The 13,490-nt window shown below is 41.5% G+C and overlaps 1 protein-coding gene across 1 annotated transcript in view; it reads right to left on the bottom strand.

The window, feature by feature from the left end:
• The window catches only part of ERICH6B (glutamate rich 6B), a 186,150-nt gene that overhangs the window by 41,447 nt on the left and 131,213 nt on the right, over positions 1–13,490 (bottom strand). The window contains exons 4-6 of the mRNA XM_042781910.1: positions 12,478–12,558; positions 11,862–11,900; positions 6,111–6,199 (exon numbers count right to left, since the gene is read on the bottom strand). Of these exons, the coding sequence (XP_042637844.1) occupies positions 6,111–6,199; positions 11,862–11,900; positions 12,478–12,558 (209 nt within the window). The remainder of the gene's footprint in view (positions 1–6,110; positions 6,200–11,861; positions 11,901–12,477; positions 12,559–13,490) is intronic.

Raw genomic sequence — 13,490 nt, 5'->3', positions numbered from 1 at the left:
TGTGTGTGTGTGTGTGTGTATGGTGTTGCTGATTTCTTTGTTTCATACAATTTTCTGTGTTGAGTTCATTTTGTTTATGACTTTTTTAGATAATTTCTTTCATTGCTATTGTTTTAGTATTTGCTGAATATCTGTGCCTTTCCTCTTTTTTATTTTGATGACAAGGTTTATTAATTTTCTTTGAGGTTATCCTGTAATTTATCATTTTTTTCCCAAGTTCAAAACATTCCATTCTATTTCAAAATCATCTTGACTTCCTCTCCATTTGGAAGTTCTGTACTACTCTCTTTATTCCCTCTTTTTGCTTTGTAGTTGTTGTCATTTGATGTCTCTGGTTCCCTGTTTATGGACTTGCAAGTTTATTTTATTTTGGCTACTCCTATATCTGGGTTGGTTTCTGGGTTATATTGTCATGTGTGTTAATCATTGATTGTTGTCTACTGTTGTTGGCTCTCTGTCAGAGGACTGTCTTTAGCATCCCTTGAAAGGTTGGTCTGGTTATTACAAATTCTCTTAATTTCTCTTTATCTGGAAATGTCCTAATTTTGCCACTGAATTTAAGGGACAATTTTGCTGAGTATATAATTCTTGGTAATTTTTTCTTTCAGAGTTTTATACATGCCATTCCATTGCATTCTCACCTGCATGGTTTCTGTTGAGAAATCAGAGCTTCATTTTATTGATTACCCTTTGTAAATAACTTTTCCTTTTTCTTGTGCTGCTTTCAGGATTCTTTCTTTGTCTTTGGTTTTGGAAAGTTTGATTATAATATCTATTGATGATTTTCTTTTTGGGTCTATCCTGCTTGTCGTTCATTGAACTTCTCTTCTTTCATATTAGTGAAGTTCTCTTCCAACAAATCTTTGACACCTTTCTCTATGGTTTTATTTCTCTTCTCCTGGTCTGGAATTGTGAGCTCATGTAATTTGTTCATCTTGATGGTGTCCCATAAATATTAGGCTTTCTTCATTTTTTCTCTGTTCATTTTTCTGATTGTTCCTTTAACAAAGTAATGTTGAGAGATTTGACTTCAATCTCACTAATTCTGTCTTCCGTGTATTGGATTCTACTCCTTTGCCCTTTCAATGTGGTATCTATTTCTGAAATCTTCGTATTAATCTTCTGGATTTCTATTTGTTGTTTTGCATCATTTCTAATTTTTCATTTCTTTTGCTAGTTTATTCTTGTATTGTTTTCCTAAAATTGTTCTGGAATTTTTTCTGTGTTTTCCCTGATTTTGTCAGTGTTTTCCTTGATGTGTTTCCCAATTCATTGATGGTATCCAAATATAATTCTATTGAATTCCTTATTAGGTCATTCCAATGACACTTCTTCCTCAGGGAGGTTTTCTGGTCTGTATTCTGGACCCTCATCTGTACTATTTATCTTGCTTCTTTGTGTGAACTGGGATTGTCAGTTGTCTCCAAGACATTGTGGTGTAATTGTGTTTATATTTAGTTGATGATTGTATGTTGGTGTGATTCACTCAGGTAGTTTTTTACTTTTTTCCTCTTCATTTTGTTTTGATATATCCAAGCAAGTAGGCCTGGTGTGCTATTCTAGTCACCAGTTTGGCAGCACTTAGGCACTCACCACCTGTCCTGGTAGGTGTGATAGAGGATCAGAATATGGGCCCATATCTCTATTAGATGTTTGTGTAAAGCAGTTTAGGGCATTTGAGGTGGTATTGGCCAATGTATATCATTGATAAGTTGGTCCATAAGAAGGTGGGGGCTCTTTCTTAGTGGATGGGGCTACATGAGGTACAGATGTGGTTGCATTATATGGGCATGGTTGCTGTCTTCCACCAGGTTGGACAAAAACCAACAACCAAACAAACAAAAACAGCAACAACAATAAAAAAATAAAAAAATAAAAATAAAAGAACAGCACAAACAAATAACAACAAATGCAAAAAGAAAAAAGAAAAAAGAAGGACAAAGAGAAAAAGAACACTAGTTTGTGAGAAGGGAAAATGGAAAGAGAATAAGAGAAAAAGAATAGCAAAGAAAAAGGGGAACAAAGGGTATATTACACCTTTTTGGTCATCAGTCACCTGTGTGTTTGCCCATTCAGTCTTTGGGAAGCAGAGCCAATTATCAGGTTGCTGCCCAGATCAGAATGCCACTTGCAAATATTCAAAATGGCTGCTCCATCAGACCAGTCAACAGTCTACAGATCCATTTTTCTCTTTATTCATTCATTTCTTCTACTAACCAAAAACCAAACCCACTGCCATAGAGTCAATTCTGACTCATAGTGATGCCCACTGGGTTTCTGAGGCAGTAAATCTTTACATAAGTAGATCACCCCATCTTCCTTCTGAGGAGTGGCTGGTGGGTTTGAACCACCAACTTTCTAGCAGCCAAATGTCTTAGGTACTGCACCACCAGAGCTCCTTACTAGTTGGTAGTTAATCCACTTCTTTATCCGTCCCCTTGAAGCTTAAGGTTCTAGGATTTTATTCCATATCTGTTTCAATTGGTTTTTTATTTCTTCACTGTAGAGGGTCTGTTAGCTTGTCTGCCTATTCCACCATCCTGCTGGAAGTCCAGAATTGATGCATTTGAATTGTGGTGTTGGTGAAGAAGAGTGAATGTACCATGGACTGGTAGAAGAACAAACAAATGTGTCTTGGAGGAAGTACAGCAGCAATGCTCCTTAGAAGTGAAAAAGGTGAGACTTCTCTTGTACTTTTGGATATATTATCAGGAGCGACTAGTTCCTGGAGAAGGACATCACACTTGGTAAAGTAGAGGATCAGAAAAGAGGAAGACCTTCAATGAGATGGATTGACACAGTGGCTGCAACAATAGATTCAAGCATAGCAACAACTGTGAAGATGGTATAGGATGAGGCAGTGTTTCATTCTGTTGTACATGGGGTCACTATTAGTCAAAACTGACTTGATTGCACCTAACAACAACATTCTAAGTTGCTGTTGTTATTTACCTTTGAGATGGCTCCAATTCATAGAGACATGTGTAACAGAATAAAATATTGCCTGGTCCAACACCATCCTCACACTCATTTGTATATTTGAAGCCATTATTGTGGATATTGTGTCAATCCATCTCATTGAGAATTTTCCACATTTTCACTGACTCTCTACTTTACCAAACATGATATCCTTTTCTAGCAACTGGCCTATTGATGTGTTCAAAGCAAACAAGATGAAGTCTCACATTACTCAGAAATAAGAAGCATTCTAATTGTATTTCTTCTAAGACTGATTTGCTCATTCTTCTAGCAGTCTGTGGTATATATGTTCAATATTCTTCACCAACACGACAATTTGAATGTGTCTAGTATGTCACTATTCTCTGTCTTTTCACTATCCAGATTTCACATGCATTTGAAGCAATTGAAAATATCGTGGCTTGGGTGAGGTGCACCTTAGTCATCAAAGTGACATTTTTGCTTTTTAAAACATTAAAGAGGTCTTTTGCAGCAAATTTATAGTAGGTAAAAGGCCAGCGTATCCAAAGTTGCATGGACTCTAGGACAGAAACAAGGATATAGCTTGCAGTTAGCCTTTCCTCTAGGTTGGGAGGAAAGCTGGGGTGCCTTCGGTGTGGCATGCCTGATTCCCAGCCTCTATATCATTCCTTTCTCCATTGCTGGAATCAGTGCTCCCAGTCAAGTAAAGCTTAAGGTCCTGATGGCCAGTATTCATGCTTCTGAATTCTTCATTGGTGACAATCCTTCCCTTGACATGGAATGACTTCCTATTTGCCTAGGACAATAATCTGTCACCATCTACTTTGGACACTATGTCCTATTCACCAGATAATATGATGCCCACCACTGTCCACTAGACAACAGGGTGAGACTAGTTGAGGCCCTCATCCCATTTAGGCTGTGCCACCCACTCTCTTTGGCCAGCAGATATGACATCTTATGGGGTCCATCCCATTTGCTTCCCCAGGCTGTAGAAGTACATCAGTGACAAGGTCACGGTAGACTCAGTGATGAGGTATCTCGTGCCTAGAACTCTCTTCTAGGTGAATCTCTGGTTTTTGCTACCAAAAGAGTTGGCACAGCTTGGTTTGAGATACAAGTCATATAAGAAAAACAAATTGTGTGATAATGAAACAAACACAGAAAATGAGTTGAATTGCCAGAACAGCCAAGGTATAGGAAGGCTTTAGCTCCCTCCTTCCAGTTTATACCCCAGTGGTTTCTGAGATCCTTCCACAAGGTGTCTCAAAGTTCACACAAATAAGCCTGTCAGCTGCAGGTACAATGTGGCACCCATTCCCTTCTTTCTCTCCTGCTGTGGCCCCATTGTCTTCATTGCTGCCTACAAAGTTGCCCACGTAAGCAGCAGTTAAGAAATCAAACGACGTATTGCATTGGGCAAATCCGTGTCACCTCTGCCTCAGAAGGCAGCTCAGTCTGACACAGCAAAATCTCGATTTACAGGAGTGCTGAGGTTTCTGAATAATTTAGATTCCTAATTACAACAATTCCTTTAGGTTTCAACGGTAGTTGAATAATCTTTCTAAAATGCAGGAGTTCACTTTCTTGTCTTAGTTAATCCATTTCTAAAGTAACTTTCTTTCTTTCTTTTTTTTTTTTTTCCTCCTCTCTCTGAGGTGATATTTCAGTGTTTGAAAGCAATTCTTTATAATATAGTGATGTACAGAAGCAGAATCTACTAACAGGACCAGGTTTGGTTTTAGTTTGGTATAGAAGTTAAGTGTAGAAAATTTCCCAGTTACAAAAAAAACCCAACAAACAAAATACCTAATTCATGCCTTTTTTGGGATTAACTTTAGAGAACTATGTCTGCTTAATTTTGAGTTTGAAGGACACAAGATTTCACTTGGCCACTGTTTAAGCAAGTTTCTCAGCAGTGATGGTGATTATGGATTATAACGCTTCCACTCCCATCAACATCATATTGTAAATTTTATAGGTAACTCGATATAGGAAATTAGAGCTACCAGGCTTCTGAGTGGGCAAAAAAATCCTTGTATCTTCACCCAAATCACAATTAAAAAAAAAAAAAATCCTTGTAGACAGTGATAAAACCATAATAAAAATTTTGTTTTAAAGACAGTATAACCATACGGAGGAGCTCTGGTGGCGTAGTGCCTAAGGCACTTGACTGCTAACTGGAAGGCTGGTGGTTCAAACCTACTAGCCACTCTTCAGAAGGAAGGTTGGGCAATCTACTTCCATAAGGATACCGCCTCAGAAACCCAAGAATGGGTTGCTATGCGTCGGATCCGACTAATATACTGTACTTGTAAGGTTATTCAAAACATTGTGAATTCCCATCTCCTCTCTGGTTATTGGGTTTAGCTGGGGAGAGGACCCCTGTTGACTTTCCTATACTAGCTCTACAGTCTTCTGAAGAGTGATGGTGGCCACAGATAGACTGCAAGTTATTTGTTGTGGTATTTGGCTGTAGCAGAGAGGTTACTGTCTTGAAGTTTTTGGTCTTGCTAAGTTGCCCCATTCTTGGTTCTTTTACTGGAAAGAATAATCTTGTATTGGGGCTTTTTTTTTCCCGTCTCTGTCTGTTGGACTTTCAGAGTTGCAGGCTTCTCCCGTACTCATTCTGGGATGTATGAGGCAAAAAAAAAAAAAAAAGAGAAGAAAAACAAACTCAAGGAACCACGATGTTGTTCCTTGAGTTTTGAGGCCCCTCGCCAGTTGCTTTCTTCTACCTTCCAGACTCTTATTATCTTTTATGTATAATGTCTAAAGCTTTCAATTGTACTCACTCTTTCTGGAAGTGAAGTTTATTTTCGCAGAAGATTTCTACAAAGGATGATTTCCCTTGATGCCTAGATAGCCTACATATTTTATTTTCTGTATTTCTATCTCAGAGAGCAATTTGGGTGGCATTTGTTTGCATTACCAGCAGGGCACTCAGAAAGTAGGGGTTTGGAGCTCCCCATGGGCTTTCTGCTGACCCTCTTTGATCTAACATGTGTCATTTAAACATCTTTCTGTTTTAATGCAAAGCTCACTTGGGGAGTGTTTACCGCAGTGTGAAGATGGAAATCCCAGGGTTCATGAGGCTGTACCTGTGTTCCCTTAGGCCACCCTGCCCCTGCATTCAGAGAAAAATGGTCTTAAGTTTTTATCCGGCTTACATCGTCGTCCAAGTCTGCAGCTTCCAGTGCTTCACAAGGCTCATTCATGAAACCTTCCAAAAAGTTCGTTTCAGAAACAGACTCCAGGACTTTGATTTTTGGAAGGCACATCAAAATGAAAGATATTTGGAAAGAGAAACAAGAAAAAAAGGGAATGGATTTATGATATTTATCTTTGCTCTTTTTAATCAAAATGTATACATCATCAATAAGACTTTCAAATAAGTTCACAAATTACCTCAAACATAACTTTAAAATAGGACTGTTGATGCAAGGTGCCTTCAAATCGAACTCTGACTCACGGCGACTCCATGCATTACAGAGTAGAACTGACCTCCATAGGTTTTTCTTGGCTGCAATCTTCACAAAAGCAGATCGCCAGGCCTTGCTACTGCTGAGCCACTGGGTAGGCTCAAACCACTAACCTTTCAGTTAGCAGCCAATTGCAAACTGCTTCCACCACCTAGGTTCCCAAAATAGGACTGGAAGGCTCAATTTCAGTGAGCAACTTAAGAGAGGGAGAGTGTGTTCCTGGTGGCTGGTGAAGGTCTGTGTGACAAAGTGGCATTTGAGTGCATCCTGAATGAAGTAAGGGAGTGAGCAGGCAGATAGCTGGGGAAGGGCATTCCTGGCAGAGGGACTCAGAGGTGCAGAGGTCCTGAGTTTGGAATGTATTTGTTTTGCTTGACAAACTGTAACAGGCATAATGGGACCAGTATGGCTGAAGACCAGTGAGTGTGAAGAAGGGCGGCAGGAGGGGAGGTCAGGAAGGAGACCAGAAGCCAGCGCACAAAGGCTCTAGTATTTTAATTCTGAGGGAGATTTATTCTGAGTGTTATTTTTTTCTTGGAAATGCAGAGAAATATTCCTATCTCTCACCAGTTTTGTAAAAAACTGGCAGTTTCTAGAATTATGGATTGCTCATAAATGCTAATCTAAGCATAAGAGAGGAAGCCTGAAGCAACTGAGCTAAAGAACTTGTGCCTGAAAGAGTAAATGCCTTTGTTCCTCAGGGTCAGTCACAGCCTCCTGACTCTCCAGGGCCAGGGGAGGGGCTTAAGTCTCCAGTGGTGATGGGGTGCAAATTGAATCCTGGAATTGATAATTACAACCTGGGCTTTGCTTCCTTAGGGTTGGAAAGGTGTGGATCTAGAGGCACTGAGCTGGGAGCAAGTGGTTCTCACAAGATAATTGGGCCTTCAGGGAAATTACAGAGGGAGCTCTGGCGGTATAGTGCCTAAGGCATTTGACTTCTAACCAGGAGGCTGGCGGTTCAAACCCACCAGCCGCTCCTGGGAAGGAAGATGGGGCAATCCACTTCCATAAAGATTTACTGCCTTAGGAACCCAATGGGGGTTGCTAAGAGTTGAAATCAACTTGATGGCAGTGAGGGTTTTTCGCTTTGTATATGTACTTAAATCCCTTATAATATGTAGTGAAGTGAATTAGCTCAAAGAGGGTGGCCTAGAGGTAATAGGTAAAAGACTAGATAATCAAAAGGCTCTTTAAAAAGAGAGGACAGTGGTTACAAAGGACATAAGTATATGAACTTTACAAATTAAGTTATAATTTCCTCCTGATTATTAAGAAATATCATTGTGGAAAATCTGGAAAATAAAGAAAGGTATAGAGAACAAGGAAGAAAAACAATCAATACTCACCCAAAAGTTTGCACTATATGTAAAGTGCATTTTTTTCTCTATATAATTAAAGTCACACTCTTTGGGCAATCTACTTCCATAGTGATACTGCCTCGGCAACCCAAGGAGGGGTCTCTATGAGTCGGGTCTGACTCCACGGCACATAACAACAACAACATATATCTGATTTGTATCCTGCTTTTCCTTTTTATCTTATCTAAGGTAATTTTTTTTTTTTTAAATTTCATTTCACTTTATGTTTGAATTTGATGGCTGTGTAGAATGGCCTCAGAAACCCAATGGGGATTGCTATGAGCACTCCACTCCATAGTAACACTCCACAACCCACTCAATGGCAGTGTTTTTTTTTTTTTAATTATTATTTTAATGTCTTTAGGAGTTTCTGGGTGGTACAGTTTACCACTCAGCTCCTACCTGAAAGGTTGGCAGGGGAAGTCCACCCAGAGGGACTTCAGAAGAAAGACCTGGTGATCTGCTTCTGAAAACTCAGCCACTGAAAACCTCGTGGAGCCCAGGGTTGCCGTGAGTTGGGTTGGCTCTATGGTAACTGATTTTTTTTTGGTCTGGTTTTTATTTTGCCTTTAGGTGAGGAAAGGAGATATTCCTGTGATCTTAATACACATTAGCTAATTTTCTAGTTCTTCCCAATTTTGGATCCATGGTAAAAACTCTGACTACTTTGGGTTCCTGAAGGAACAGAGAATAGCACTAAGATGGATCTGCCTTTATTGACACCAGACCCAGGAACCATTCTGCCTGGGGTTCTCCTCTGCCCATCTTATTCTGTCCCCAGTAGAAACTTTGCATATCTGAGTTGGGCTGTGAGCGTGAATTCTCCGAGCAGTGTTTTACACCAGTTTGCCCAGGTGCACACTCATTCTCACCAGTATACTAACAATGTGGCAAAAGAAAGGGTACTTAAGCTTGTGTCCAATGACCCTCTACTCTCCCAAAGTGTCTCTGTGGAAATGATTGAGAGAAGTGTTGAAAAGCAGTTCAGGAAAAGCCAAAAAGAGTCTATGGGAATTCAAGCCAGCATTCAGGAAGCTCCTTTTGGGTGGCACCGGGGAGGAGAAATGCCCTCTTTCTAGGGGTCTGGAGAGACCAAGGACAGAGCCTCAATGAAAAGGTAGCCTCAAGTCAGGCTACCTTCCATGTTCCTGCCCTAGGTTGAGAATGAGAGCCTGTGGCCCTGATAGCTCAGGAAATGCCCATCATTTGTGATTGCTGTATTTTAATAGGCTTTATTGAATAATACACATTCATCTTGGAAAAGAAAAAGGCGGGTGTTTATCAAGGGAAGAAAGTAAACTTGGCAGCTGTGAACACTGAATGGCAGTCTTAGAAGCAGTCAACTCAACGTAATAATTAACCTTATTAACATCAGTCGGCCCTGTCTGTGTGACAAGCCCAGAACAATAAATAAGCAACAGCACAGTTGTACAGGCTGAATCCAGAAGTAAAAGCTTTATTTCTAATTAACTTTCCCTTTGGGGATTTCTGTCAACCTCTGCTTCTGTTCAAGTGGGATAATTATCTACTCTTGAGGTCCCTGGGAAGGAGGTTGGGGGTACGTTGTGAGAAAGCAGGGGGAGTATCAGGCCAGGATTGAGTAGTGGCCCTGTCATCCAGGGTTGAGTGACTTGCAGCAGGTTACTGAGCCCCTTGGTGCCCTTGCTCCCTCATCTACGTAATGGGAACAATAGACTCATCATGATGGTGCTTAGAACATCTGTGCTAATGCAGGTAAGTATCCAATGGCCCTGTGTTTTGTCAGTGGCACACGTCCCCCCTGGTCTAATTAAGGACACAACTTTATTCTTCCTCATCCAAATGCCTGTCCTCCAATGTATTACTCCACGCACCAGCAGTTCCTGAAGTTGGGAGATGTGTAAGCTGTGCGTATTTGCCAGGTTGGGAGATAGGATAATTCCCAAGGTATAGATGAGGAAAGGGAAGGTGGTATAGATGAGGAAGCCCACAGGCTGATGGCCTGGCCCCACTGAGCACAAAGACAAAACTCTTGTTTTCACTCTGTCAGCCCTTCCACAGGGTGATTATCCTTGGCAGGGGGATCTGGGGAATGGGTAGGTCTGGTGGTTGCTATGGGCACCAATCTATACACTGTTCTAAAACCTTGCTGCGCAAAGTGTGGTCCTTGGATCAAGAGCACTAGCAGCTGCTAGGGGCTCCTTAGAAATTCACAACTCAGAACTGCTGACTCAGAATCTGCATTTTAATGAGAGCTCCAGGTGATTGCTGGGGATTAAATTGAAGTTGGAGTAGTTGTCAATTCCCTTTGAGTCTGTTCCGACTCAAGGTCACCCTATGTGTTACAAAGTAGAATGCTCATTAGGGGTTTCTTGGCTGTAATCTTAACAGAAGCAAATCACCAGGCTGGTTTTTCATACTGCTGCTGGGTGAGTTTGAACCATCAACCTTTAGGTTAGCAGTTGAGTGCAAACCGTTTGTTCCACCCAGGGACCTAAAAGTTGAGTAGCACAAATTGGGGATGGATTATCTAATAAGTAAGGTAAGCACGAGCTTACTTGTGCTTACTCATTAATCTGTTAGTGAACAATTTCACATTTCACCACTCCAGAGATTCTGCTCTAGGTATGGCTGGCATCTTTCTCTTCCCCAGTCCCACAGCACCTTCCTACAGAATCAAAGCCTCTTTGCAAATTTACAATCACTGACGGGGTCTGAATATCCAGTAAGCAAGGTAAGCATGAGCTAACTCGTGCTTATTTACTAATCTGTAATGAACAGTTGTGGTGAAAAACAGGGGAAACTGTTCAGATTAGTAAGTAAGCACAAGTAAGACCGTGTTTACCTTCTTATTGGGTAATCTGCCCCTGGCAGCACTACTGTAAAACATCCCTGGAATGGAATAAATTGGGCAAAATTGTACTTACTAATGCCCTTCTGAGGAGCTCCGATGGCAAAATGGTTAAGTGCTCAGCTGCTAACTGAAAGGTCACTGGTTCAAACCCACCAGCCACTCTGCAGCAGAAAGACCTGGTGATCACCTCCTGTAAAGACTAACCTAAGAAACCCTATGCGGCAGTTCCACTCTGCCATATGGGTCTCTATGAGTCAGACAGAACACAACAACAGTGCCCTTCTGGGGGAAAGGTGTGCTTTTGAGTTAGGAAGATTTGCTTGATAAGCACTGGGGGGAGTCATGCGAGAGGACAAGGGTAAGAGAGCAGGATGGGATGTGTGAAATGTGTGAGACCTGATTCTCATTAACTACTCCACCAGCTTAAGTAACAACAGATCTTTGTCCCTGAACTTCAGTCTGATGAGGATAGGTCTACTTCAGTACAGGGCTTTTGCTTAGTGGATGATGTGTGCAGATTGGCACTCTGCTTCCATAAGGATTTTCCTCTGTCCTTCCCTTGCAGAGGATTCAACTAACTAGCTGTGGTTGAGTCAACTCCAACTCATGGTGACCCCATGTGTATCAGAGAAGAACTGTGTTGCTGACAGTTTTCCTTGGCTGAATTGTCATAGGTCATCACCAGGCCTTTTTTCTGAGGCACATAGGTGGACTGGCACTTCAGGCTTTTCAGGTTTAATGGCCAAGTGCATTAGCCATCTGTGGCACCAAGGGACTCTACGATACAACTAACTGCTCTTTGGTAAATACTTAATACATATTGAATAGTAGTATTTGTAGGGGCTCCAACTTATTAACTACTGAGGTGCCACTCCAGGAGTTTATCTGGGGTACCCACTCATCCCAGTCAAGCCCTGTTCCACAGACCTCAGGGACCCAGCACCTCATTTGATCTTTACATTTGGGAGTCCCTGGTACCCCTAACTAGAGATAGGAACTTCTGGTCCTGTCCGATGTCATTTTGGTCCTTTTCCAGAGATCTTCCATCTCTTCTCGTTTTATCCCCCTACTTCAGAAAGACATTGGAAACATAGGTGTGGCACGGTATGCCCATTATGTCCCTAGGTTGGTCTCTTTAGGACTTGGTGCAAGCTGGACCAGTCAGGGACCCAGCCACTGAGTCTTCCCCAGCCCTTGACACTCTGCAGGGAGTAGTGATCTTGGAATATATTATGTTAGACTCACCATTTTCTTTCTCTGTCTCCTCTTCAGCTAAAATGTACTCTGAAAGAGAATAAAAGGACTATTAAGAGGCTGTGGTAATGTGAAGTAGTGCTGGACCTTAATTCCTGAGAGAGTCAATTTACAAACCACTTCCTAAAGATCTGGGGGGACCCAAGGTAGAGATCATGGGTCTCGGGGTAAGAGTCTTCTTTGTTCTGCAGCAGATGTCAACAAATATTGGCACGGTTCCCTTTGTTCATAGTTGATTTTGTGCCCTAGAGTTTAAGTTCTGAGAGGTGTGATGGGTTTTGTTCATCTTTCTATCCTGACCAGCATACAGTAGATATATAGTCATTGGATGAATTGAGTATAGATAACCCATTATCTTCTGTCCTAACTCCAGTGTTAAATATTGTTCTCCCCCTGTTTCCAAATACTGAGTATTTTAGCCTCTAGCTTAGTTTCTTACCTTGAGCCTTGACGCCAGCTACCAGAAATATCACCTCAGTTAAAGCTGCCCTAGTCTAAATGTTCAAAAGAGGGCTTCCTTGGTTGGGGGCATGCAAATTCTGTGCTACTTACCTTCTCATGATGGTTTAGTAACTTCTATGTCATTTTAAATCATCATAAATTATACCTTCCAAATCTGACTTCTTGCTCATTAGCGTTGTTCTTGAGACATCTTGCTCTACTTTCACTTTTGATTTTATAAGCAATGCTGTTAAAAGACAGAAGAAGGTAGCCATTAATGATTTTAACCTCCCAATTCCCAATGGAAGCTCTGACTCCTGAGTCTGAACTTGCTCAGGTTGGACATGAAATGTTGGGGGTCTGAGGTTCTTTCTTAACACCCAAGGCTGATCAGACTGGTTGCCATGGAATCAGCTCTGACTCATGGTGACTCTGTGTGTGTCAGAGTGGAACTGCACTCCATCGGCTTTCTCATAGCTGACTTTTCAGAAGTAGAATTGCCAGACCTTTCTTTCAAGGTGCCTCTGGGTAGACTTGAACTGCCAACTTTTGATGAGCAGCTGAATGAGTTAACGATGTGCACCACCAAGGGACTTCTGAGGAGGGAAAAATGGGTTGGAGGGTACTGCTTGCTCATTTTGGATGCTCCTTCCATCCCTCTCCTTTTCTTCAGCTTTGCTAACTTGCTCTTGGACTGCAGTAAATGAGTGGTCAGAAAATGCAGCCCCTGTCTGGACTTCTCCACTGGTCACTGTGGGTCCAGCTGGGGTCCCCAGGCTAGCTAGGATGGCTAGAATATCTCAGAGATATTCTGCATGCTGATCCTTGGATTACCTCCATGGTCATGGAGATGCAAAATGGAGGATGCCTGTTAGTCTAGGGAGAGGGTATCTTTGGTGTTTTGTTGCCAAGATTTTCCCCAAAGGTGCATAATGGAGACTGATGGGGAAACATGACAGCTGTCCAGTAGGTAGACCAATGGAGAGTCACAATGGGAAGACATTGAACTTTTTTTTTGGATTTTTTTTTTTTTATTAGGATTTGGGTGAAGATTTACAGAGTAAATTCACTTTTCATACAGCAGCTCACATACACTTTGTCTTATGTCATTGACCAAAATTTACAATGCAGCAGCTCCCCTCCCACTTCCTCCCCATAGTTACCTCCTCCCAGTGTCCA

This window comes from Orycteropus afer, unplaced genomic scaffold, assembly GCF_000298275.1.
Source record: "Orycteropus afer afer isolate SDZICR_OR568_19922 unplaced genomic scaffold, OryAfe1.0 scaffold00194, whole genome shotgun sequence".
NCBI classification, from domain to species: Eukaryota; Metazoa; Chordata; class Mammalia; order Tubulidentata; family Orycteropodidae; genus Orycteropus; species Orycteropus afer.
Note: the sequence above shows the minus strand (reverse complement) of the source record. Positions and strands in the feature narration are given on the sequence as shown.